Here is a 27,989-nt window from a genome sequence, read left to right as displayed (position 1 = left end):
GGGGGCTGGCGCTGCTGGGCCCGCTGCGGGGAGGGGGCGAGTGGGGGGCGGTGTCGGGGCTGTTGACGCGAGCGGGCTGAGCTCGCCTCGCCTCGCCTCGCCTCGCCTCGCCTCGCCGGGCGGCACCGTCTTGAGAACACCTTACCGTCTGCGGGAGGCAGGGGGGCGTGATGGCACCCCCCAGGAGAGGTGACCTGAGCCCGGAGGAGAAGGACTTGCTGGGAGTGATCGCCACAGGTGAGCGCGGCCCGGCCCTCGCAGCCTCCGCGGGGCAGGCCTGGCCCCGCTGCCTTCGCCTCCTCGCCGCGGGCTGGCGAGGCTGCCGCCGGCACCACTCTCGGCGGAGGCTGCTCAGCGCCGTGTCTGGCCCTGGCGCCGCGGGCCGGGCCGTGTCGCAGCTCCGGGGAGCCTCGTAGAGCCCGGGCGGGTTCCCCGTCCCAGCCGCACCGGCCCCACCGTTTGTACCCGGGGAAGGTTTGCTTTCCCGCCCGCCGCCACTAACGCCGTTACAGGCCGCGCTGCCGCCTCGCGCGGGCCGCGGGCACGGCGGGGCCCTTCGGGTCGCCGTTCCCGGGGGGGCCGTGGTACGGCCCCGCCTGGCTTCCCGCCGCCGCCTTTGGGCCCCGTCCCCCTTTTCCCCAACGGGGAAAATGGCTGCTGCCCTGGAAGCGTGGCCCGTTCGGGGGGAGGTCCCCTGTGGCATGCGGGGAGTGGGAAGGGGGCTGCTTGGCAGGCGCCGAGGGGTGCGCGTTGCTGTGCGGCTCAGGCTGGGGAGGCCCCGCTGCGAGGGGCTAACTCTGCCAGGGAAAGCTTATGTCTTCCTTGTATGTATTCATATTATTCATGGGCGTTGACATTTATCTATTAACTTGTGTTAATATGCTTGGGAAAAAAAAAACAAACAACTTTTCTTGGGGATAATCCAGTTCTTTAGCCTGTTACAGGTTTCCCCATGTGTTCCTGCCAGACCAGGACGTCCTTGCAGACAGGACGTTCTTAAATTAACAAAACTTGAGCTTGTCCAGAATATTGTCCACCTCTTATCCCTTTAACTGTTTTTATTTTACATTGCAGTTTCACCACATTATGGGGTGCATACACTTATTGCTGGGGAGCTTTCATAACAGTTGGATTTTACAGCCCAGCAATGTGAATTTCACAGCCCTGCCTAGATAGTTACACTCCAAAGAGTATTTTGAAAATTGTGAGCGATGTTTGTTAGTTGGAGGTAAATTAAAAACACCTGATGTGCCCCATGCATTTCTGTAGTTATGTAGTTTTGCATTATGCAGTTCTGCATTATGTAGTTTTGAAGCAATTTGAACCTGTAAGAAATTTTATTTATAGTTTTTGGGCTTAACTCTCAATTATATTAAAATATTCCTCTGTGTCAGAGGCACAAGCATAGGACAGTTAACAATTAATTTATTGTGGATCAGAATCAGTTTGACTTGCTTTAATCGGAGTTTCAAGCTTTTGTCTTGCAGACACTTCTATCTGACTTATGTGATGCTTGTGATTAGGATCATGGGATAATTCAGGTTGGAATGGATCTCAGAAGGTCTCTAGAGCAACCTGCTTGAAACAGGTCAGCTGTGAGGTCAAACGAGATTGCTCAGGGTTTTATCTGATCAGGCCTTGAAAACCTCTAAGGATGGAAACTGCACAATGTCTCTGGGCAAACTGTTCTGCTGCCTTACTAGGCTCATAGTGAAAATCTTTTTCCTTATATCCAGCCTGAAGCTTCTTTCAACTTCTGACTGTTGCCTCTTGGCCTCCTACCATGCACCACTGTGAACAGCCTGGCTCCAACTTTAATCTCTAGCCAGTTTGGAAGTCTGCCTTCCATCAGTTTCGTGTCTTGTTTGGAAGTCTTTCAATGTTTTGTCATTCAGAGCTCTGAACTTATAAATGCAAACTTGCATTGTTTTAAAATTTAATTTGAAGATCACCCTTTGCTGACTTGCTCTTTCTGATGTTTGTTCTTTTGCTGGCATGTTCTTCTCAAAACTACTCCAGGTCCTAAGCAACTTCTCACATGTTAAAAGAGAAATATATATATATATATATATTGTATATACATACATATATGTATGTGTGTATTGGGGAAGTAGGCTAGTTGACAGTGCTCTGACTGTCAGTCAATGTATTTTACTGGGTCTTTATTAAGTGTGTGAGATGACTGAGGTGACTGGCTTTTTTTCTGTAAAATATATATATATTTTTTTAAGGGGTAAAGAAACCTATGTAGTACAGTTAAACCACACCAAAAGCTTTATGAAAATAAATTATTTCTAGTATTTGTAATGTTTTTGAAAGAAAATGAGCCAAAACAGAATTTGCAAGAGCTACTTTGCTGAAAATTAGCAGGAAGAGCACCTCCTTGTGATACAGTGAAGATAAACATGAAGCTTGTTGTGAAAATGAGGGACGTGATGCTTATTTTTATGAAGCCCATCACTGCTGAAAGAGCTTTGTTTATGATTGTATCAATTATCAGAAGTTTCTGATAATTTGCAATAAATTTATTTCCCCAATCTTAGACTCTTTGAATGTTCTTTTATTTCTGTTTGTTTGATTGCCTGTTGAAGTTAAATTAACGTTGCTGAATAGTAGGCTTTAAATCACGTTCTTGTACCTGTGGCTTAACTGAAAGGATTCTTGTAGGAAATTGAAAAATACAAAGCTATGGCCTATTTTTCCCTGTACAGATTTTTGTCAGACTTCAGTCTACTTATGCACTTGACAATTTTTAGAAATGTCAGTGATCGAGCTACTTCAGTCCTTGTCCTTTACACGTCTGTTCTCTATTACCACAAGCAGACCCAAGATGCTCCAAAAGAGGTACAGAATATGTTAAAATGCTCAGTATCGTTTTAATCATTCAGAATTGTTCTGATGGAGTTTTTGAAGAGATATATTAGTGTTGATCAGTCACTTCACAAAAAATGGATGTTTACTTCTAGTGCATGCTCTCAGACTACTCTGATGTTGTGACTTCTTGGCGTTTAGCTCCTAGAACAGAAGACTGTTCATTCCTAAGCCTCTTCACTAAGTGCAATTGATTTATTGGTTGTTGATCTGTGTCCCAAGTGGTTAATCTACAAATATTTTTATTCTAATCAGGAATGGAAGTGATATTTTTCCTCTTGATTCTTAATTTATTCCCTTTCTCACCCCTCTTTCTCTTTGTTTTGTTTTGTTTTGTTTTTTTTTAATTAAAGGAAACATCGAGGAGGCTGGAAGGCTACTGGGCAGCAAGAATGTCCGTGTCAATTGCTTGGATGAGGTACAGCAAAACTGTACAAGCATTATGCTGGGTTTAGCAAGGAAAATACTAGGTCTGAAGGCCTTCTTGTTGGTAAATAACATTGCTATACAGACTCCTGGAAATCAGAGTTACTCTGAAGATGCTTCCAGCCTGCAGCTGAATAATGAACCTTTGAAGAGCTCTTACTTTTTTTGAGAAGGTTTAAAGATTAGTGTTACTTAAAGTGCTACACTGTGGTATTTTCTCTCAAGTTCCAGCATGAACTTTGGTGTCTTCAAGGTAAGATGAACACTGCATCAAGACACATGGAGGTGTTCCCTGACTTTTTGTCACCTCCATCAAACTGTGCTCCCTCCGCTTAGATAGCGGCAGACAGTGTGGATAAGGAAAACCTGTCCCCATCTCACAGTTGCATCTCATCACACAGAGCTTTATCTTTGCAGAACCATAAACATAGTTTGTGAGCAGGTCAGAAGTGGAAAACACAGTCTTCTGCAGAGGTGGATTTGATAGATATGTAGAAGGTAAAATCCTTAAGTTCTACCTGAAGATAGGAGAAGTTCATGGAGAAAGGACCCTTCAGTGATGTTCAGATCTGTTTTCTCTTCTTTTTCTTCTTACAGTGTTTTTCTAAAGTGTGCAACATTAATATGAAGTGTAACATGAAACTGTAATTGCCTGGCTTGCATGTTAGATCAATGTGTAATTTATCAACTGAAATATCAATTTATGTCTTTTCCCAGCTTTATCATTTTGTAGGATCACTAGGAAATTCAGGCTAGAAGGGACCTCAGAAACTCTCTAGTTCAGTCTCCCACTCAAAGCAGCTTGAGCTCGGAGGTCAGATGAGGTTGCTCTGAGCTTTAAACCTCCAAGGATGGAGACTGCACAGTCTTTCTGGGCAGCTTGTTCCACTGCCTTACTGTGCTTACAGTGAAAATGTTTTTCTCTTATGTCTGAACCTCTGTTTCAACTTACGCTCATTGTCTCTTGCCCTCCTGCCACCATAACTGAAGAGTTTGGCTCTGTCTTCTCAATGATCTTCCTGTAGGCATTGGCAGGATGCTGTTGGGTCCCACCAAGGCCATCTCTTCTCCAGGCTGAACAAGCCCAGTTCCTGCAGCAGTTCCCACCATGTCTTAGTGGTGCTCTGTTGAACTCGCTGCATTTTATCCATGTCTTTCTTGTACTGGAAGGCCCAAAATTGGACAGGGTATTGTACATGTGGTCTCACGAATGCTGAATGGAGGAAAATTAGCACTTCACCCACTGGTTATGTTCCTGGAATATTGTTAGCCTATTTTGTGCTACCAACAGATCAATTTTCTGATTGTTTTAAAATACAGTTAAATATTTAAACCTTGATTTCTAATATATGTATTTTAACAAGCTTCTGACAAACTAGTCAAACTAAGCTTTAGAGTAAACTTTAAGTAACGAAGATACAATGCAAGTACATTTGCAAGTGCGCTTTATCGTATGGACTTTAAAAGCTTTTCTTTTAGTGTAATTACTGAACTAGTGCTGAACGACTGCACCCTTGATTCAGGATTAATGCAACATGCAGGATTACTGTTGAGAGGGTATGGCTTATTAATAGAAACTGTAACTGAGTTATGCCTCAGCCTATTGTTAAAGAAGAAATAATAGAATTAACAGTACTTGCCTAATGCTCGCATCTGACTAAATACAGTCAAGGCACATAAGGCTTAAAAAGTTCATGCAATGGACTTGCAGTCTCCTTATCTCTAAGACTGATGTATAATGATGCATATTGAACAGGAAAGGGTTCAGATTTGTTTAGGATTCTTAATCCATCAATCATCTCACATCAACTTTTAGAATTTTCTATTATAAACCATTTTCCCTCTAATGTATTATTCTAATATCTGTGCATAAATAGAGTATGACATTAGCTTCATCTGTTACTCAGCTTTGCCACAACTGGGGACTGCGCTGAATGCATTAGGTCTTATTTTCTTCCTCTGCTGCCTTAGCTATTTATCCTGAAATTGATATTAATAAGCAACAGAAGTAACATAAATAATAATTTTAAGAAATAAGGAAATGGCCCTGAAAATTGAATGCTTGGATATTGAAATGGGGGCACAATTCAGTTGGGAACTAAGAACTCATTTCCTTCCTTGAAGTCCTTTTTACATGAGAGAATCCACAGAATGAGCACAGGTTTAATGTAATTCTGTCTTCTGTTTGCGGTACAGCAAACATGCAGTCACAATTTAATAATCTCCACAGGCTGAAGAATCCACAGCACCCAGAAGCAGGCTGGTACATATTGCACTTATTGATTTTAAAAAATAAACATGTAAGATTATCTCTTTAATTTTTTGTTTGATCATATGTTCTAACTGCTTAGATCTGCTTTCTTCTACATTAAAAACTACTGGCAGTCAGCAATCTTTTCTCTATGTGCCTTTAGACGAGGACCAAGTCACATTTTAACATACTCTTCCAAATGCATTAACTTTTTGTGTATCTTGCCTAAAGTTATGTTTCTTCAGTAATTGAGCTATAATCATGACTCTTTTCAGAATCCTTTCCAGTTGTTTCAACTTCTTCAAAAATGTAGGTGTGAGCTGGACACAGTATTTCAACATTACTTCTGCTGTTGTTACATGTATTTAAAAATCACTCCTCCAATCTATTTGCTTTTCCTCCCCATGTGCCAAGGCTCCACCAAGACCCCTCACCACCTCCTATCTGCAGTGCTCTACTGGGAGCAGTAGGTCACTTGAAAGCAGAGTAAGACTATTTTATTCAAATTAGTTTCACAGATGCCCATCTTCCAGAAGGTTGTAGATATCCAGCAGATACAGTCCTATATTTTTTTTTTTTTCCCCAGCATCCTTTCTGACCTAATCAATTTTTTTGTTGTTTGTTTGTGGATTTAGGTAGTGGATGAGAGGAAAGGTATTTAGGCTTAATCCCTGTCTTTATGAAAACAAAGAAATAGATAGCACTTCCACAAAACTTGCCTTTAACAGTTTGACTCTAGCAACGTTAAAGCTTCAGGGGCATTTAAGCTCAGGTGTCCCAAAATATGAGAACAAATAGATGGGCAATGGAAATGGATGCAAAATAAACACAAATGTATTTAATTTAAATGCACACTACTTTGTTACTTTTTTGTGCCATTTAGATGGAACAGTTGCTAATTTGGAAATGTAGTATGGAAGAAAGTGTTGAGGAATTTTCTTTCCCGTGGGATTACAGAGCTTGTAAATAGTGTTCTGACTTAATGTTGGCAATTTCCTGACTTTAACTCCATCCATTTGTAGGGTGTGGCTAAGATCTTTCAAATTATTATGGAAAGGCAGTGTAGAGGAAGCACATGGGCTTTCTAGCTGTGGAAGTTTCCTCTGGTCATGTTGGTAGTTAAGGTTGCATAGGAGCACTGTAGTACTGCAATTCCATATTTTCTGCAGATCAAGCAGAGAAACTTGACCTGAAAAGGCTTCACAGTTTTTCTGTATTTAAAGTAATTTTAAGGCTGTTCATAATCTTCTTATATACAGAACTATCATTTGGCATTAGCAGCATTACTTTTTGCCTCTACTTTGGTAATTCAGCTGTTCAATACTGTGATAAAATACATCTTTTAGAAACAGTCCCCTTCTATAGGCTAATTTCAGAACTGAATTACAGCAGCAGCCTGCTTATTAGTGTATGAGATATGTGTAGCTTTACTCATACTGATTATGTTCAGTGGAGGGTTACTTAGTTAATCTATTTTGCTATTGCAGTGTGAACTTCCTATGCTAGCAGAAAATGCCCAGATCCTTGGCCTTTACTGAGGAGGAAGAGTTCTGTCTTTTGATGGTTTTTATGTAGTGTTTCAAAATACACAAACCAAAGAAAATTCAACAGCTATTAAGAATTGTCTGGTTTCAATTCAAATCACTGACTGATGTAGACTTTAACTTTTCATCGCTGCAGATGAACAGAAAGATCATCAGAGGAATGTAATGTATTACATATGTGAAACCAACAGCTCAGCAGGATGACTGTTAGGGAGGAGAAGTACAGCTATGACTGACACTCCCTGAACAGTGTTTCTTATTCTAATTAGTTCATACTTAACTGTAGCTAAAATTATTCATGCATACATCAGACTACCTTCCAAATCCTACTTGCAGTAAGTTTAAGACAGGTAAGGGCAATCTTATTCAAAAGCTTTAAGGGTGAGATTTCTAAAGGCTTTCATTCAATGAGAATTCAAGTTGTGTATTTCTAGACTAGCAGTATTCAGCACCATTTCTGTTAAAAGTCAGAGACATTTTTACAGTTCAGTTCCAAATACCTACCTAGACCAGTCTTAATGAGTTAGTCTAATTTCAGTAGTGCTCTTCCTTTTTCTTTAGAAGAGTTGGTTTTGAAGATATAAATCAACTAGTATTTCTGTGTTCCTTGTGGCACCTGTTCTTTTTGCATCATTTGTTTTCTTTTTAGTGACTTCCTGAATATTGTCTCAAATAAAAGCCAAACCTACAGTCTATGTGTGTAGTCTGTAACTTTTTGAATGGATAGAACTTGTATAGTTGCCTGAATCTAAAGAATAAAAAAAGCCACTCTTTCCATGTTAATGTGAGGCTGGGTTCCTCGTTGCAAAATGAACTGGGAAAGGGAGAGGTGGATGCTTTAATGTTGTCAGCGTAGAAGGGTCTATAGCAGTTTGTCAGCTAGGGCTTTTACAGCCCTTGCCCATTCTATTTAGGTAGCTAGTCAGTGTTATGGTGTACCCCAAAACCTGCTGAGGGAGCTACTCTAGTGTGATCCAGCCTGTGTGTGCCACATCTTGGCCAAGTTTCCATGGTTGAGAAGAAGGGTGAAGTGAGCATGAGAAGTGTACAACACTGGGAATGTTGCGACCACTTGGATTCCTCTTTTCTCTGGAGTAACACAAGTCTATGTGGCTACTTCAGTAGCAAATCATCGGTGTGTTATCCACAAAACAGTGACTTTTAGAAGTATACATGTATCGTGTCTGTGTTTTTAGTAGTCAGTTTTTCTGCCGATTATGCACACTGGGATGCAAGATAGTCTGTGTATTTTTTTTTGTTTGTCCCAACTCTTGTTCCCAGGCCACCCCGCACTCCCCAGTTCCTCTGGTCAACAAAGGCTGAGAAACAGTGTTGTTGAAAACTTCCTCTGTAGTTCCTAGAAAGCACAAGGTTGCTTTTCCAGTTTATTATCTTTATTATTATATTTATTTTTATTCATCTTGTGGCAGCACTCCTCTCCCAGATGCTGAAGAGATATAGACTGACCTGCTTTTTTTTTTTTCCCCCATGCTTCTGGTGGTAGAGTCCAGCACCTCCCTGGTTCTGGTACTCATCTGAGCCTCCTGCCTCCCCACGCATCCTTTTCTTCCCTTGTTAGCTGATTCAGGCCACTGATCTCGGTTTTTTTTTTTTTTTTCCTCTTCAATTGGTTCCCCCACCATGGCAGCATTAGGTCAACTTAGCTCTTGGAATCACATCCCTTAGTCTATTTCTGGTATATTTTCAGCATCAGGAGCTGGAAAGAGTGGTCTGTAATGGCTGGGCTGGCTGTGCCTTGAGGCGTAGCTAGCCCCATTGTGCCAAGGAGTCCCTATTGGTTGATGAGCTGAAGAACCTGCTCAAGGGAGGTGCCGAGCCATTTCTAGAGGCACTGCAAACTCTTCCTGTTGTACAATCAGATACACATGGAATACTTGTAGCCCTGCAGAACACAGGAGATGTTAATTTTGTTCTCTGTAACCCCTGTAACATCCCTACAGAGTAAACAAGAAACTGTGGAAAAATCATTTTTGTCTGAAGGACTGAGTTTGAAAGAATGAGTTTTTGAACAGAAGAATGTTACGTAGTAGCTGCTGGAAAAAGGACTCTTCTTCCTATGTTTCTGGAAGAATAAGTAATTTGTTTAATCTATATACTTAATAAACTGTCTGTTGGTTTAGTCTTTTAAGTATGTTGTATTGACAATCCAAATGTCATCTGTCAGAAAACAGACTGTTGTTGGACTTGTCTTTGATATTCAGCCTGAGAAGAGTACTTGCAGTCATTTTGGTTTCTGCATAGGGAAGTAATACAGGATACCAAGCTCTTCTAGATAAGCTTGTGTCTAGCCTGTCCCTTTCTTTTTTTGCTGTGAATGTGAAAGGCTGATATTAGTATGACTTTAAATCCAGTATAACTGTCCACATGTTTTCTGCTTCATATGTTTTTTGATCCACAGCCTGGCACTTCAAAAATTTAGTCAAAGATTTTAAAAAAGTTTCTTAGGAGGAGGGAATGACAAAAAAAAAACCCACCACCCAAACCTTTCCTTTATCCTCTATCTTCAGGCAGATATTTTTATATCTTGAATGCCAGTTGTTTCAATTAACCAAAGTACTTGTTTTCTTAAAGTTCCTTCTCCAGTCAAAAACCTTACTGTGTTCGTATCCCCTTGTAGCAGAACCCTTCTACACTGTTAAAGGAGGTGAATCCATGCTATGACTCCAGTCTGGGACTGGCCCCTAAAAATTGCTGTCTGTATAATGTAACACAGTTTATATATTGGGATAGAAAGCCTTTACTTACCTTTATAGGACCACCAGTAAAAACCAGTCACAAATTAGTCTCATGTTTGTGAAGTTATCTCTTCAGCTCTTTTGTTTCTTTAATGACAGTTTATACTGCAGTTTGCCAAAATATTTTGAGTTATAGAATCATAAAATGGTTTGGGTTGGAATGGACCTCTAAAGGTCATCTAGTCCAACCCACCTGCAAGGAACAGGGACATTTCCAACCAGATCAGGTTGCTCAGAGCCTCATCCAGCCTGGCCTTGAATGTTTCCAGGGATGGGGCACCCGCCACCTCTCTGGGCAACCTGTTCCAGTGTTCTACAACTCTCATTGTAAAAAATGTTTTCCTAATATTTAATCTAAATCTACCTCCCTCTATTTTGAAACCATTACCCCTTGTCCTCTCACAAGAGGCCCTACTGGACAGCCTCTCCTCATCTTTCCTGTAGGCCCCCTTTGGGTACTGGAAGACCACCATAAGGTCTCCCCGGAGCCTTCTCTTCTCCAGGCTGAACAGCCCCATCTCTCTCAGCCTGTCCTCATAGGAGAGGTGCTCCAGCCCTCTGATCATCTTTGTGCGCCTAAAATATAATGCATCAAGTAATCATTTTTTTATTGTTTTCAGTTAGGATGGAGAATAATGAAAATAAATATTTTTTAATTGTTAAAATAATTTTAACTTTCCTAATTTTTCACCTTTAGGAATTTCTGGAAAATCATACTGATGAATTTAACTCAGGTTTTATTCTATCATAAATTGAAACAAAAAACATATTAAGGCTCAAACTGACAATTAGATTGTTTCAGAGTATCACATTACCACGCATTTGCAGAGTTGCAGCAATAGTGTACATAAGTGTATTCACGCACACAGCCTTAACCTCCAAAAAATGAAGAAAATGCCATTTTTATTTCCTTCAGGGACAAACTGAAGCACACTCCCTTGTATTCAGTGCTGGAGAATGTTCTTGGGCAATTACTATGTCTTGGCTGATAACATTTATCCTGACTTGATGTTAAGTGAAAATAAACAGCATATTGGAAAAAGCATTTCAAATTCTAACGACGGAATGTCACGCGATTTTCGCAAACAGAAATGTGCTTCTCCCTGCCCTTTGAGAGGGAGAAAACCTGCACTAACAATTCACCCTGGTTCTGAAAATTTTCCCTAGGGTTTGCCCAGGTTTGCATTTATAATTACACCGGTGCAACTCTGTTAAAAACTTGCTGCCTCCCTTGCTGAAGCTAATCCTTTTTGTACTGGTGCAGTTATAAACAAGGCAAGGTTTGAGACTGTGGTGGTGTTGAGGTCTAGTTACAGCTACAGCTGTGCATCTTTACAAGGGCTTTCAGAGCTCTGGCTGATGTAAGAGCACAGACACAATACCGAAAGGGTGGATAAATGGGGAGAAGACAATAGCACAATTACCAGGAATCACGACTAAAACTGAGCAAATTTGGTTTCAGAAACTGCAGATCTTCACAATGGCAAAAACAACAGCTTATTCCTGATTTTCTTGTTGGTTATCGTATAATGCAGGGGGGAAAAGTAGTAACTTAGGAACCTGACAAATTTTACTGAACAACCCTCTCCTGCTAGCAGAAGCATTAATTCTCTTTAATAGTAATGTCTTATACAGAAGGCTAATGACAAATTGGCTACTGACAGATTTGTATTAAATGTTTTTTATTTATTCACCACTGGTCTGGTTTCATATACATAGCACAGCATAATCAGAAGAGTGACATGGAAATGGAAAAATCTACTGCATCTTAGTAACTCCTTTTCTGTTGGTTTTTTTTTTTTTCAAGATTTTGTGTGCTTTTTTTGTTGCTTCTAACTTAAATATTACGTGAGACTGGTAGTTGAACTGAATATGCTTGTGCTAGTGAAAATTATCAATAGTGTGGAGATCAAGAGATATGATGAATTCTTTTTTGTATACTTTCTTCCACTAGCATGGCATGACCCCTCTCATGCATGCAGCGTACAAAGGGAAAGTAGACATGTGCAGGTTGCTCTTGCGACACGGAGCTGATGTTAACTGCAATGAACATGAGCATGGATATACTGCCTTGATGTTTGCTGGACTTTCAGGTAACTTCTTAATAAACTTAGATCACTGATTTTTATGACATTGATGGGTACCATTTTCCATTAATTAATAATTTAAAGGAAAATGTTGACATGTTTTAATTGTTCAGGTTTACTGTTACTTATGTGAACCAGTAGAATCATCAGAACAGTGGAACAGGAGGGCTACTGTTCAGACTTGGGATCTTTTTCATGTAAAAATTTATTTTTTTCAGCATTTTGAGGCATATGTTCTATCTATACTTTGTCCTGTTTGTAGAGATGTCAAAATTAATTCTCCTGTGACAGTCTTCTTGTGCAGTGGGATATGTTCTGTTTAGTTGTACTGTGTTTCACTGAAAAAGATGCTGCACCAAACTGCATTTTTTAGGACTACAAATCATAACTTTTAGTAATATTTGAGGCTTGTCAAATCACTCCAGTATTTTTCAAATTTTGCCTTTCTCCTGCATTATTTTTTGCAATTATCTTGTAGGCTTTTAACAATGTACTTATCAAGTTTTAAAAACATGTTTTCTCACTTTAATTTTCCCTCTCCTCTTACTTCCCCCCACCCCCCCAACAAGACGGTGCTTATAGCTGTATGCATCTTCTCCTGTCTCAACTGGTGGTTTGCAGCTTTCCTCTGGCTATTCTTTTTCCTTGATGAAAGGAACAATTATTTCCTTGAGTGAGAAAAGACACTACATAAAGAGCATTGTTCCTTCTGAAGAAAAGATTAGATTTGGGAATATTAGGTTATTTTAAGTATCTTCTTTACTAGGCCACTTAGGTCTTCCCAAAAAGGAGATTCTAGGGAAGTAAGATTTCTTCTCAGGTAGAGTTTAAAGTGTGCCTTCTTTCATCATAAGTATGAAAAAAAGAAAGGCATATGTGTGTATATGAACCTTAACTGTATCATCAGATTGCTTTTCTGCTAAAACTTTGGTAAACAGATTTGTGAAATTTCAGTGCTCCATGGCATTGAGCAATATCAGAGCTGTAGCAGATAAATGGGAACAAACTCTTAGAGATGGTTAAATGACTGCAGCTTTATGGAAAACGCTGGATTTTTACAATTTTCTCGTAGCTGAGCTTTTAACCTGTCATTCTGGGTTTGAATCCTTCTGAATGTTGACTTTTAAGGTCTGTTATCTGTGAGTGCGAAAGGTACATGAGCACTTCTGATGAAATACCTTTGTTTTTAAATCAGAAACATTCATTTCCATCCACCATGCCCTTCTTTTTTATATTCACTTTTCTGTACTTAGCATACGCACAAAAATTGATAAAGTAAGAATAGTTTTGAAAGCCGAACCAGTACGAATGGTGACAAGTGTCCCTATTAGTCTCTGAAGGGCACCAATTAAGTCATCTAATCTTCCCATCAAATTTTAGCTTCATTTTACTTGGTATTTAGCCCAGTCTGAACACCCAGTTCCCGCTGTGGAGCAAGGAACAATCTGTTCTCTTGTCTGTGCTCCTGCTACATAATAGTACTGGATTTGTTTTTCTTCTTAGAATAGCAAATGTTGTAGTTGAACTGTCAAACTAGATTAGTAGAATTTGCTTCTATACTGCTATCCAGAGGGACCAAACTGTAGTGTAGTTATATGCATATAATTCCCATAAGCTCCATGGGGAGCAGAGTTATACCCTGCTTGAATTTAGTTTTTATTTGGTTATGACCCTCTGGAACATAAATAAGGAGACAGCACCGTGCCTTTCTCTTAATCCATTCTTAAAATAATGACATTAAGAACATTCATTTCCTTCAGGTGTTATTCCTGGTGTTTAAGAAATTCACCCCTTGGTTTTCTACAACATAAAGAATTACAAGTTCTGGGTTGTTCTCTCTCATTCCCCGTATCTTCCCCTCAAATTCAGGAAACAAAGAAATCACCTGGATGATGTTAGAAGCTGGAGCAGAGACTGATGTTGTCAACTCTGTGGGAAGGACTGCAGCTCAGATGGCTGCTTTTGTGGGTAAGGTGAAAGTCTTATCATCATTTCCTAAGTTCCTAAAGAAGTTAAATGTTAGATTCTGATGCTTTTTATTGGAGGAACATTATTTAATGACCTGTTCTGAACTGATGTGGTTGTTCAGCTTTTCTTTTCCCCACAACTCTTCCTGTAGCAGAGTCAATTGTGTTCTATTCCCATGCTTTGTTTCATAAAAGCACAAATGATCTTATCTGTAAGAACAGAGCCATTGTTCTTCAACTGTACAAATTTTTGCAGTGTCATCACTTTTAAAATAGTAAGAGGAAGCTGGTAACATTTGAGGTGTGTGCAGTGCCGGTATGTGCTTCTGCAGTACAAAGTGCATAACTGGAGCTTCCTTCGTGGGAAGGGACGAACATAGCTCTAGGAGTCAGGAACTCTCATCTGAGCTTTGCCACGAGCGTGCTGTGTGCTAGCGGTGAGCCACTTCTGCCCTTCACCCTCTGCTCGTGGGAGAGGGAGACGTTCGGACCCTGTTCTGAGGTAGTCAGTACTTACTGAGCTAGACTTGACAAGAACAAGATAAAAGATTTGTCATTTCCATATGCTGTATGATCCTGGGCAAAACATACAACTAGGTTTTTTTTTTCTTCTGTTGTTATGTTTCTTTTTCTTGTCTTTTTTTTTCCTAAACTCTTTTTACTTTTTTACCCATCCTGACAGTCCTGGGACATTCCTGGATTAACGTTCACAAATGTCCCTTGTGTGCTTTTTCTGTATTTCTAGCAAGGACGTCTGATAAAATATTACCAGAAAAGGTTGAGTCATTTTAATGATTCAGCTATTGCTGTCCAGATGACCTTCCCAACAACAAAAAATGAGGACTTGTATTTTCACTTCAACACAACCTTCTCATATTTTTTAAATGTCTGAGAACTCTTGCAAATTGATTGATTAGGTGTTCTGGATTCAAGAGCCTACCTTGCCATTTAGATTTACTTGATTTACTTCCTTGAATAGGGAGTTAGTGCAGTTTCAATTTGAAACATATCTCATTCTGTCCTTTAAAGAGGAAAAGACTGACATTGTTTACTTGAGATTCAAGCAGCAAAACCTTAACTGTTCACTTAATAGGTCAGAGGAGTCCACCCTGTTAATTATACTTTGGATTTGGAGAGTCTTTTCCAATGTGATGTTGGATTGAGTTATTAGTGAATGGGAACTGTTATGTCCAAGATGGTTTTGGAGAATACTTGTTTAAAATCTGATCATGTCACCAAGATAGAATAAATATTTTCAGGCATACTGAGATATGCTACTCTGTTAAAGCCTGAACATTGGAATCCCTTCCTGTTCTTTTTCATTCTCTGTCCAATCCACATTAATTCATCTGTCTCTGTGTGGGAAGTGAGGATACTTCTTCCCCTGTCATTTGTCTTACACTCTGCTATATTAGCTTAGAACAGTCTCTTCTAAAACAGCGGAGGGTTTTAAATGCTGGAATTTGGTTGGCTATGTCGTCTTCTACTGATTAATAGGATTAGTGCCAAGATAAATGAATCAATTTAAGGAATGTGGTCCTGAACTAGAGAAGCTAAATTTTACTTTCCCTTTAGCCAAGTAATCCATCATATTGTCAAATGTAGAGAACAAGAAGGGGGTGTAACTTCTTTCATCTTGTTACTTTCATCACAGTCTTTTTTTTTTTTTTTTTTTTTTAATTTTATTTTAAGCATGTTCTGTTCCTATACTTTCTCTCACTTTAGGTTAATACACACTGTCTGTTTCAGGTCTGAAGACTTATAAGTCCCAATGCACATCATTGATTTTTGAAAGTGCAAAGTGGAGAGAACATCTCTTGAGAAATTTTAACACCCATATGAGATAACTAGTATAGTTTAACTTTGGGGAGAAATACGTACTCTCTTAGTTTTGGCTTACCAGGGAAAGAGGATGCGAGAAGGGGATAGAGTTCTCAAAATGAAATTTCATGAAGTGATTCCCTGCTGGGAGTCAGTAAGCTACACTTACTGAATGCAAAAGAATGGCAACATTTGTCTGTTGCCAGTGCAAAGCATATCATGCCAAGCTCCTTTGTGGGTAATTCTCACCTCTATTGCTTATATTAGAATTGGGTTTAGGTATTTTTGTTTGTTTGTTTGTTTTTAGCATTATTCTTTCATTTCACTGGTGATCTTTTTTCTTGTGTGCCTCTAGGTCAACATGACTGTGTGACTGTCATCAACAACTTCTTTCCACGTGAAAGGTTGGACTACTATACTAAACCACAAGGCTTAGATAAAGAACCAAAGCTGCCAGTAAAATTAGCAGGGCCTCTACATAAAATTATTACTACTACTAACATGCATCCTGTTAAGGTGAGTAATACGTAAATTGTATGTGTTTGTTGTCACGGGAACTGTTTCTTTATGTCAGAAAGCATTCAGCTCTTCCAGGAGTTCAACTGAGATCAAAAGCATTATCCGCTAATTCAGATGCTTTTGAAAATGAGAAGGAATCGGGCTCAACAACTAGATGTGATTAAAAAGTCAAGCTATTTCAGTGTTTATATACACCAGAGTCTTGAGCTTGAGTCACACCTTTAAGTGGAGAGAATCTTATTTTTTTGCACCAATAACCATAAATAGCTGTCATCTTTGGCTTTCTTTTTTTCCTAGCCCCATTTGAAGTGGAAACATAAAACAATTTCCTATCTTAACAAAATCTCATTGTTCTCTCAATGTTTGTCTCAGTAGGTATCTTTCTACTTTCATCGCTAGTTCACCATAGTAACATCTACTGCTGCTGTTTCTGAAAGCATGGGCAAGAGATGTTTATTTTTACCTCCTCCCAGTGTATTTGCTGAAGATAATGTCTTTTATGGTTTGTTCCTCCACTGTAGTTCAGAGAAACTAAAACATCTAAATTCAAAGACAAATTCCTTGGCCTTGCCATTCAAAGGTGGTAGTAGAGCAATATTAGAAACTCCAGTGAAATTTAGCTACAATGAGCTATATAGCCTGTAAAGCTAATGCACAAGTTTAAAAATATTAGTTCCTAATTGGATTACATTTTCTTCAATCTTTCTCATAGATTGTGTTGCTGGTAAAAGAGAACCCTCTGTTGGCCGAAGTAGAAGCACTGCAGAAATGTTACAGGGTTCTGGATCTAATTTGTGAGAAATGTATGAAGCAGAAAGATATGAATGAAGTACTTGCTATGAAAATGCACTACATCAGTTGCATTTTCCAGAAATGTATTACATTCTTAAAAGAGCGAGAAGATAAACTAGATGGATTTATCAAAAGGTACGTGTTACTGCAGAGAGATGTGAAGGCATATGTGTGAACCAGCTTTACAGATAACAGAAAAAGACAATGCAATAATAGATTGGATTGTCTTGGATAAAGGCTATGCCAAGTACATTTTTAAATAATCCCAGCTGCAGTCACTTCAGGGTGGCACTGACTCCCTTTTTTCTGTCTGAAGTGGCATTGTCCTTTCCTGGGGTATAAAGGAAACATTCCTAGAGTTTAAGCTCTCTGCTGGAACTGGTTGGAGCTTGGCAATTACATATACACTATGAGGCAGCAGAGAGCAGCATGTGGTGGAGAGAAAGGGGAGTGATAGGCTTGAAAACGTAATTTCTTAATATCTGATATGGATCATCTGGGAACATCTGTCTTGCCATTTTGGCCTCCAGCAGTCATACAGGGAGATTATTTAAAAAAAAAACAAAAACAAAAAGAAAAAACCCAAAAAAAAACAAAAAAAAACCCCAAAAAAAACCCACTTAAGCAATTGAGAACTGCAAATCCCGCTGGCTCTGGATGAGACTTGGACTCTTAAATCACTTAGATCTTCAGAGCCCGCTCAGAGTTACAAAAAACAGCTGCCTGTATCAAAGTAAGTGGCCCAACTTTTAGAAGGATCACTGTCCCCATAGTCCTCCTTGGATTTTTGTGGGATACTGAAAATAAATTATGAAGTCAACTTTCACATACTGAAATGTAGTTCATCAGTGATCCATACAAAAAAGTAGGAGCCAAACAGATAAATATAGAGACATCAGGACTATAACATATTATTAAACATAAGTAAAGCAGAATTTGTATGTTATTGTACAGCGTTTACTTTTACAATGCTCATTTTTAAACACTACAAAGCATTTTGCCACTTCATTCTGATGTAGACACTAGTCTACAAATCTAGATTTTTTTTTTTTTTTTCCCCTCTGGTTGAATTAATAAGTAGTGGTTTCAGACCATACATTTAATTATTTTATACATCATAATGATTGTGGATTAGACTAAAAATATTTTCATTTGCATTTTAAACACTTCTGCGTATGAAGTTGCCAAATTATTTTGAATTATAATTCTTCTCTATAATTTGAAAGAGGACAGAGACAGGAGGACAGAGTACAGCATGCTGTGTATTTGTTCTTGAACATTTACTATGTGATTTCTTATTTGACTTCGGTTTTAAAAAATATAGTCTCTTGAAAGGGAGAGATAAAGACGGTTTCCCTGTATATCAAGAGAAGCTCATTCGAGAAAGTATCCGAAAGTTTCCTTACTGTGAGGCTACGTTGCTCCAGCAGCTCGTGAGAAGTATTGCTCCTGTTGAAATAGTAAGTTTTCCTATCAAGAGAATACTTTCCAAGCAACTTGCCTAGTAAATTCAGTTCAAAACTAAGCCATCTTCCTGTTTCTCAGCTTCTGCAATGTATTATATTAAGCAAAGGTTTGAATAATGAATGCTTAAATACCTCAACTTTTAAAGAAAATTGAAACAATTTGTTTCTGTGTCAGAGCCTTCTTTTCCTACTCTGGGATATCTCTTCAGTTTTTTGTTGCCAATTTGCTGTTAAAAATTACAGATTCAGACACAGACGAAACTAATCTTGCACTCTTTTTTCAGTGTTTAAATTAAACTTAAGATAGAATCATTTGCTAGATTTAATGCATTCATTATTTCTAGTGTACACAAAAAGCTGGTAATACATGATGGTAGAAAAAGAAAAAACATTCTGTGAAGCTCCTTTTATCACAAGGAGAGACAAGGTGATGCACTACAGAACAAAATGTAGATCTAAATTAGGATATCAAAATTACCATTAAAACAAACATCTAACTTCTGCTTTCCTTATACATCTTTGCTAACACACTCTTCCTTATAATACTGCTAATTAGTTCATAATAAATCTTACCCAAGAGTTAGTATTTTTTTTTAAATGTTCTCTCTGGTCTCTGAGATTTAGATATTACATGCACTCACACTGGGGAAGTGGAACAATTTTGTGACATGCTTGGATTATGCTGAGTGAATTAAAAATAGCCTCCATCTTAGTGGCTCCAGTCTCCTAAAATGTCCTGAGGCTTAATGCAATCTCTGCTGTTTGCCTAAGCCAGAAAAATAAACAGTGTGAAAACATAAGCCATTATGATGCATTAAGACTTGCTTTAGAGTAAACATTTTCCTTCCTGTCCCTTTTTTCTTAGACGAACAATCTTTTCTGCCTTCTCCCTTTAAAGAAATAGAGTTTGTTACAGTGAATTTCTGTCCATTATGCAGAAGTAGGAAGGAGGAGATGCTGTGAATTTTTAATTGTGTGGAAGGCCTTGACCTTTGGCATGCATGTTTACTTGGATTCACTCTGAGCGTCTCAGCATTGTCATAGTAGTTATAATCGTGTATGTTCCATGGTAGTCTAATATGTTAAGTTTAGTTCAGTTTAATTCTTAGTTTAAGGATTTTCTTAGAACTGGAGCAACTTGGCATTTTTTTCCTCTAATATTTGCATAATTGCCCAAAATAATTGTCTTAATTTATGGGTACCAGGAACATAAAGTAGATCGTACTGCTTGTATGGTTAGTTGAAGTTTTATTATTTAGTTTTATGTTCTTGCTGCTACGGCATCTTCAGTGAGACTGTAGCTGGCTGCTTGGAAGTTTGCATTGCTTGTTTTGTTTTTCCCTTGCGTGTCCGTCTTCTTGATGATGTTTTTTTATTCATCTCATTGCCACCTCTCGTCTTACCTTCCAGGGTTCTGATCCTACAGCTTTTTCTGTACTTACGCAAGCTATTACTGGCCAAGTGGGTTTTGTGGATGCTGAATTCTGTACAACTTGTGGGGGAAAGGGAGCAGACAAAAGATGTTCAGTATGTAAAATGGTAAGAATCCATAAATAGCTATAATGCATCACAAAAACCAGTGCCACTGAGGATTTTGAATGCTTGACTATTTGCTGTGTAGACTTAGGAGGAATGGCATGTATGCCTACAAAAGTGTGCAAGCCATCTACTTCTGGAAGAGATCCCTGAAATTCACAAGTAGGAGTACTTGGTTTTCCAAGTGTGTATGTTTAAGAATTAGGAAAGAGTAAAATTTCTGTATGTTCAGAGTTAACAAAACAAACTATTATTTATGGAGTTTTATATAGGTTAGAATCACTTCATATGACCTTACAAATTGCTTAAAAATACCATTAAGTAATATATAGAGAGAGAAATTTAACTTGGTATGCTAAGAAGTACAAGAATATTGTATTTTTTTTTTAGTACATAAAGATAATTGATAGCTCTGGTAACTTTCAGGTGATGTACTGCGACCAGAACTGCCAGAAAATACATTGGTTTACTCACAAAAAAGTCTGCAAGACCCTGAAGGAGATTCATGAGAAACAAGAACTAGAAGCTGCCAAAGAAAAAAGGAAACAAGAAAAAAAGGAAAAGAAAGGTTAGGATCTATAGTTTGCTTGCTGAAATTAATGCTGCATTAACTGCACCACAAGGAACAATAGTAACAAGTCTTAAAATCTGTAACAGCTAAGGTTGAAAGAAAAATATTTGTTGTAACATAATAGGATACCTGCATTTGTTGGAATTCTAGTCTTTCAATTGACAAATGCTGTGTACTTTCTAACATATGGTTTTTAATGCTAGAGTTACACAGGTTTCTACTACTAAAGCATTCTGAATTACACTGCACTTTTTCAAAATCCAAATCTTTAATCACGATCACGCAGAAGTTTCATGCTACTCTACCTTTCGTTGGAGGTGTTAGGACAAGTTGGATAATAAGAAAGCAGCCTACCCCTTCAGAGGTTGCAAAGGTTAATGTAGATGTTTGCTGTCGTGTAATACTTTCTTCTTCATAATCACAGTATCAAGTTAATTGTGTTGCGTACCTTGAATGTGATGAAAGCAATCATTACTCTTTAAACTGTTATGGTGTTTTTCTCCTTCAATAATATATAATATATAATGACAGAAAACACTCTCTCTCACACACCCTTAACACTCTGACACAATGTTTCTGTAAGTGAAAATTATTGAAGTTTTCAACAGCTTCCTGTGGTGATCCTGTTACAACCAGAGTTGCTGTTGGATGGGATCAAGATGACTGGAAGCTGGAGGCAAGAATACTAGAAAGCCCTGAGCATACTGCATACCAGTACAGCAAAATTTAATGAGCTGTGAGCAGTGTGATACCTCATAGTGGTGACAAATACACGCACTCGCAGGTTCACGTTAACTGAACAAGTCAGTGGCCAGGTGCTGTCCTCATCAGAGGCACAGATAGGATCTTGGTGGATGGCTCTTCTCCCCTCCTTCCTAAAAAGGGAGCCTAACATTTTCTGACATGTTACCACGGCACTATCTACATGTTAATTCTGATTAACTTCTTAGCTGCATGGCTAGCACACTACAGACTTTACCAGATTATGCATTGTTAGCTCCGAGTCACCTTGTGAATGGTGTTGTATCAAAGCTCTTCATATCAACAGCAGTTTTATTTTTAAAAATTAATAACACTCCTTACAAATCTTACACATTGGGGAAAAAAAATCCCACAGCTGCAACTACAAGCAAAACCAAGAGTTTGAGTTTCCACTGTGCAAGAGTGAGTGTTAAGGAACTGTATGCTTCAGCCTGTGCTTAAAGCAATTAGCTGCATAGCCAAATGGCACCTTGGCAGGGCTTTGGCGGTGTTGTGGCTGGCTGTGACAGTCTTTTCAGCTGGCTGTCAATCACAGTGGAGAATAAGAAGCCAAAATGAACTACTTCTGAAGGTGCCAGGAATGCCCGTTAGGCTTTTCCCTCTTGCTTTTCAGAATTGCTAGCTCACAACTCCTACTTAGCAGAATCAAGGCAAAGAGTTACTTAACAATTTTTTTTTCTCTGAAAACATTGCTTGAAAAGTAAAGGTGTAATAGCTGATTCCATTCCACAGAGTCAGGTTAAAAATTTTAGGATTATTCACTTCAGCCAGAGTTCATTGTGGTCAGCTGTGAATTGCTTCAGTCTGTTATATGTAAAAATGCTTCCTATGTAATCATGTACGTGCCTTTTTTTTTTTTTTTTAATAAAAGAAAAAAAACCAAACCACCTGTACTGTTATGTTTAATTGGCCTGCAGCCATTCTTTGAAAAGCTAACTGTAGGAATCAAAGCATGTTTGATCTGAAAGTTGAAATAGCTGTAGTGTCCTACTCTGCTCCTCTACATTACAAATAAGTCTGGCAAAATTGAAGATAAATTAGTGAGAGTTTTGTATTGGGTTAGTTTCAGAGTAATCTTACACCAGCTTAGGCAGAACTCTAGTGTCTTATATCTTTTTCGATGAAACTTGGTTAAATTATTCACTTTTATAATTAATGCAAAGTTTCTAGTGTTTATTCAGTAATAAAAATGTTTGCTTGCAGATGAGTTCAGTGTTTACTGATGATGCAATTTCTCTTTTGTTTAGATGAAGTGCAGCTAGTAGAGGGTGGTTCCACAAGTGAAGAGCAGTCAGATCCTGGTCCAGATGCTACAAAAGAAGTGGATCCAAACCATGCTACTGAGCGAACAGAAGAATCTGAATTTACCAAAGAGACAGAGGCACTAGCCCTGCACCCTGAAACTCCACTGGAAAGTGAGACTGGCTTAGCTGACATTGCTCTTCAAAAAATTCAAGATTCTGAGGAGTAAGAGGAGAAGGGACTAAGAGTTCTGGCTACGTCCCTGTACCCCAAGGGTCCTAAAGAATTTTTTATGCTGACCATGTCTGGTTCTTAGCATGGCTTATGCAAGACTCCCTTTGAAAAACAGCATGTCTCTGTTCATCATGAGATGAAATACTGGCTAATTTGTCTATAAATATTTCAGGTTCTGTTGTAGATTGTCAAAATAGGTATTTATTATCTGATAAGAACTGAAGTGGCATAGATCCATCTGTATGTATACCAACAGTAAGCATAGTAAAAATCTATGAGTATCTGTGGTTAATCAGCCACTTATGAAAAATAAAAAGCATTTTATTCTGATTATTCATGTTTTCAGAACCTAAAATCTATTTTAATTGTAATTTAAGTATTTTTTTTTTTCTGCAAGTACACAGAACTAGTTAAAAGCATTGGGAAGCCAACTCTTTAATTGCTTTTTTTACACAACTTTATGAAGCTCTATCTGGAGGAATTCAGTAGCAGTTAAGTTTCTGGAGATACTCATCTGAATTCTGTTTTCATGATATTACTGTTAATATTTTTGACTAGTGAGTGCACAGCAATAGTGTCTATTTTGTGACAATTTTATTAAATGATACTGCTGTTTCAGATGTCTCAAGCTGACTGTGAAATGTGTGTTTCAGCAGAATTATTTCACTATTGGTTTGGTCAAATATATTCCAAGTTTATCAAAGTCTAATGAAGGGAGACCAGAATGACTTAAAATATTTTGACTGACAATAATAACGGTTTCTCAATCTCAGCTTTCAGGTAAAGATGCCTTAGAGCACACTGGGATGTTGCTTATGAATTGTTTCATAAACACAAAAGATGCTTAATATTGTTCATGCTGAACCTGGTCACAGAGAACTAGATGGGAAAACTCATGTGTGCATTGATACAACTGGGATTGCACTTAGACTTTCAACTAAATACTGCATCTTAGAAAACAGCTTCCCTTAACTATGCTGTTTTCACTCAGATTTACTGCTGTGTCTCATGAAATCAATGGGAATGCCACAACTGAAAATATCACTTGCTGCAGAAGGATGGCAAAGTTGAGATTTTCTAATTGTTGGATGAATAACTGACGTTTTGAACATGGCAGTGTCCTTCAATTTAGAGGAATACGGAGCATTCTCAAAACAGAGTAAAAATTCTATTAATTTTTTACTGTTTAATATATTGAAAGTTTTTGTTATTCTGAAAACTGTAAGAGTGAGGATACATAAATGCACCTGTCCAGGGAATGCACCTGTGTTTTCATTTCAAGGATTACTAAATTGTGAGGAATAAAGGGAAGTTTTTTAAAAGAAGGGAGCTGTGTGGCAGTTCTGTTTACTGCCTCTGTTAATGCCTGTTGGGACATCGGGTAACATTCTCATTTGACATGCATGAGCCTCCTGTAGCTTGGGTGTACAAGTTTAATTTCATGACAGTTGGCGGGCAAGAGATGCATGCCTGGAACTTAGATGTGGTGTCATGATGTAGTCATCGTCCGGTCTTGGATCTGGGAATGCAGCACTGCTGGTTCCCTATTCTACACATAGGATTTGGGGCTCACGGGGATGTGTTACTCTTTAAGGTTTCTCTGAAAATGCCCTTTAGGCCTTTAGGGCAAATGATCAGGATTTTAGAATTGTGGTAAAATCCATAGTGCAAATCCCACTCACTTTCTGCCAGCCAATGCTTTTGCTTGGTAAAGAAGAAAAGCCCAACAACAGAACAAAGTATGAACACTGGAAATTTGTGTGAAGTGTGGGATCGTTGATACAGGTTATGGAGCTGTGTTATTCTAACTTGAAAAGGCTTCAAAGTCATTATGAGCAGAGGCTGCTGCACTTCCCTCGCTTTGCAGTGAGTCTCAGAGGAGAGCAATTGCAATCCAGATTAGGGTCCTGGTGCACACTGATGCTCCAGAACTACTTCTGCTTTCCTCAGCTTGAGCTGGTGACAGCTCTTCTGTTGAAAGATCATGGTTGATAGGTCCTGCAGTAACCAGGGGTCATGACTAGCTCTTGCATAATCATGAATTGGAGGAAACATCTCATGTGACGTCTTATTTATAAGGAACTTCAAGTAAAATGAAAATTCATATGCAATTTCCTGATTCCTTAAGCAAGGTTTTAAGTGACAAGACAGCTGTGGAGTGCAAAGCCAACAGATGCAGTCTTGCACCTTCAAGGGTGTGTGATTCAAAAGCCTTTTCTCCCTGCCACTAGGAAAAATGGAATTCTCACTTCTCCAGCTGTTTTGCTAGATACAAGAACATAGCAGGTGTGAATCTGTCTAGCCTACTTCATCACAGTTCTTGCTTCCTCGTTTACTTTTAAGCTAATTGTTTTTTAATATCAACTGTATCTTCACACTGGCAAATCTGACTGAATTAAAAAGATATAAAAGCATCTAAAACTATCTGAGCCTATCTCCTAATGAACTAATGTTGCATATTCAAATCACTTTAAATTTTTGATGCAGGTAGATTTTCAAAGTTTTTCTCCATCTAACTGAAGAGAATTCTCATTAAAATTTGAAATTAGCTTTGTAATTTGAGTATTTCTTCATATATAAATAGCTAATGTTATTCCTTTTTCACTAGTGGCTCTAAAACAGACTCGGGCCGTTTGACAAAACTCAGATGGATGAGTATATGGAAAGCACTGCCTTTTAAGTAAGGTGGACATGGTGGCCATCAGTGATTCTACTGACTTGTGCTTGTTGGACAGCATCCAACATTTACAAACTACAATGTGAACAGGTAGCAAACACGACAATGAAGAGCTTCTGGATGCCATCGTAGGGTTTTTTTGGCAGGGGTTGGTTTGTTTGTTTGTTTTTTAATCTATGTATTACTGAAACACTTGGGAGGGCCAAAAAATGGAAGAAGCTTTGATGGACTTTTCACCATCAAAGATTATATATGTATAAATTAACCCATGGACTTCTCTAAGCCCATCTCTATGCTCAAAAAGATTACAAGAAGTCATGTTAAAGTTCTTTAACAGTTACTCCTGTAACATGTACATTTTCTTTTAAAAGTCTACATTCTTTGCAGAAAATGTTAAATTAGTTGTTAAAAAAGATTCTGTAATAAAATTCTTTATGTTCAAACATCGTATGGCAGCATTCTCTGAGCAGAAAAATGAAACAACTCTTCATTTCACTTCTTTAATCAAAAGAAGACAGAGGCAGAAAAATATTCCAGGCCAGAAACACTGTGCCTGTAGTTTGATCAAAAAATTTGAAATCAATGAAGTTTACTCTTGAAATGACTGCTTACTACCTTAGTCTAGCTCCAAGTTCTAAGTAGGATACAGTCTGCTTTCAGAGAAACTCTCTTAAATTCAGCCTTTTTCCTATTTTGACATGTGAAATCTACAGATTCTGGGATTGTGAAATTGCTGCTATTAAATTATTACATTATAGACCACCTCTGTGAGCATAGTCAGCTGTCAGTTCAAAAGACTCAAGACGAACTAGGGGTTACATTTACTAATCCTAGAGGACAGTTACTTAGGGAGGCCCTCTTTAAGAAAACGTGTTAGCTGAAGCTTAGTTTGGTCTATCTTCTCTGTAGACTGATTCAATTTGAGAAACTAAACATTCTTTAAACCTAATGGAAACCAAGGTGTTGATCTGCCTTTTAAAACCACAACGATGAGCTAATTTAAGAGCATTTACGAAATGCATGGAACTTTAAGCAAGGAAAAGAGGGAAGTTAAAAAGGAAGGAATCCAACACCAAACAGGTGAAAGGAATTACGAGATTTAACAAAGATAAAATCCTGTATCTGGGGTGGGCCAAGCAGCAGTGCAGTCTGGGTCTACTGAAAATGACCTGGGGGTCCTGGTGGGCAGCAAGCTCACCTGGAGCCAGCAGTATGCCCTGGCACCACCAAAGGTAAATGGCACCATACATCAGTAAAGACAACAGTATAATACAGCCAGCAGATCAAAAGTGTAATTATTCCACTTGACGTGACAGTTGCTAGGCCACACCTGGAATACCGTGTCCCATTTTGGTCAACTCAGTTCAAGAGAGACATTAAAAAACAAGAGACGTGCAGCAAGGCTGCCACCATGATGATCAAAGGGTTGGAGGAATTTGGTTTGTTCAGTCCAGAGAGAAGATTCGTGGAGATGGAATCACAGTCTCACACTATGTGATTATAGAGAAGATAGAGGGATGCACAGTGACAGGACAATAGCCAACAGGCCCAAGTTGCTGTAGGTGAAATTCCATCTGAATGTAAGAAAAATGCTCTGGAGTGAAAATAAACACTGAAAGAGCTTGTCAAGAAGTGGTGGTACTTCCCTCATTGGAAATACTCAACTGGCCCTGACAGGGCACCGGATGAGCTAGTCTCAGACCCTGCTTTAAACAGGAAGGTTGGACTAGATAAGCTCCAGAGATCCCTGTCCTGTGACGCTGTGCTAACTTAGAAGAGAAAGAAGAACCTCGGAAGACAAACCACAGGCTGAAGAATGGCTTTGATACTTCAAATAGCATTGACTTTAAGCCTTTGGCAGAATAGAGGGAGAAGGGTGTGAGGAAATGTCAAGACTGCCCCAGTCAGCAGTCTTGGGGCAGCACATTGTGTATGGCAAGTCCCGTCCCTCCAAAAAGACCAGTTAGCAGAGTCCTCCATCCTGGGAGAGTATTAGCAGCCACAGACAAGAGCTGGATATCAGCATGTTAAAGAGCTCATGGTTCCACTGTATTGAGACAAAATGAATATCCTTATAAAACTATGAGGTTTCAGTGCATTCATACAGCACACCGCAAATTGAATTAGCAAACTGAAAATTTAATCCCTCTCTGAAATGAGAAAAGCTTAATGGTTGCTTTCTCATATCTTTACTTTGAGGGAGGAAGACAAATTACTACTGGTGAACATGGTTAAGTGTAATTCTCCACTAGAAACTATAAGGGATTAAATTATTTATCCTTAGTTTCTTAAAAATTAACTTGCGGTTTAGATTTAATAATTTCTGATAACAAAAGTATGGTCAGAATTGCATTTCAAGCAACTTTTACTGCAACATTGCTTCTATTTATAATATGTTTTCTTAATTTCTTCACTCTCCATATTACATATCTGATGATAAAAGGAATGATACACCAATACTTTTTTT

The 27,989-nt window shown here is 38.7% G+C and overlaps 1 protein-coding gene across 3 annotated transcripts; it reads left to right on the top strand.

Annotated features, from left to right (window-relative positions):
* Positions 1 to 106: 106 nt before the first annotated feature.
* On the top strand, positions 107 to 23,473 carry ANKMY2 (ankyrin repeat and MYND domain containing 2). Of its 3 annotated transcripts, XM_086742437.1 has the most exons (10): positions 107 to 237; positions 3,225 to 3,289; positions 11,803 to 11,941; positions 13,805 to 13,903; positions 16,079 to 16,239; positions 16,955 to 17,169; positions 18,359 to 18,494; positions 19,911 to 20,039; positions 20,463 to 20,604; positions 22,617 to 23,473. In XM_086742437.1, exons 1-10 carry the CDS (start codon positions 171 to 173, stop codon positions 22,838 to 22,840), a joined length of 1,377 nt encoding a protein of 458 aa, XP_086598563.1. In that variant the 5' UTR covers positions 107 to 170; the 3' UTR covers positions 22,841 to 23,473. The 3 variants fall into 3 exon arrangements, with proteins under 3 accessions (XP_086598563.1, XP_086598565.1, XP_086598564.1); XM_086742439.1 differs by lacking the exon at positions 3,225 to 3,289; XM_086742438.1 differs by lacking the exons at positions 107 to 237; positions 3,225 to 3,289 and adding an exon at positions 3,322 to 3,550.
* Positions 23,474 to 27,989: the final 4,516 nt, after the last annotated feature.

The sequence above is a fragment of the Chlamydotis macqueenii genome, chromosome 2 (assembly GCF_036417535.1).
Source record: "Chlamydotis macqueenii isolate bChlMac1 chromosome 2, bChlMac1.mat, whole genome shotgun sequence".
NCBI lineage: Eukaryota > Metazoa > Chordata > Aves > Otidiformes > Otididae > Chlamydotis > Chlamydotis macqueenii.
The sequence above is the reverse complement of the archived record's forward strand: the minus strand, read 5'-3'. Positions and strand labels throughout refer to the sequence as shown.

Excerpts from the sequence above, each read along its gene's own strand:
- ANKMY2 (XM_086742437.1), top strand. The coding sequence starts at position 171 with ATGGCACCCCCCAGGAGAGGTGACCTGAGCCCGGAGGAGAAGGACTTG. Across the intron at positions 20,040-20,462 it reads GATGTTCAGTATGTAAAATG|GTGATGTACTGCGACCAGAA; the intron begins GTAAGAATCCAT and ends GGTAACTTTCAG. Across the intron at positions 20,605-22,616 it reads AGAAAAAAAGGAAAAGAAAG|ATGAAGTGCAGCTAGTAGAG; the intron begins GTTAGGATCTAT and ends TCTTTTGTTTAG.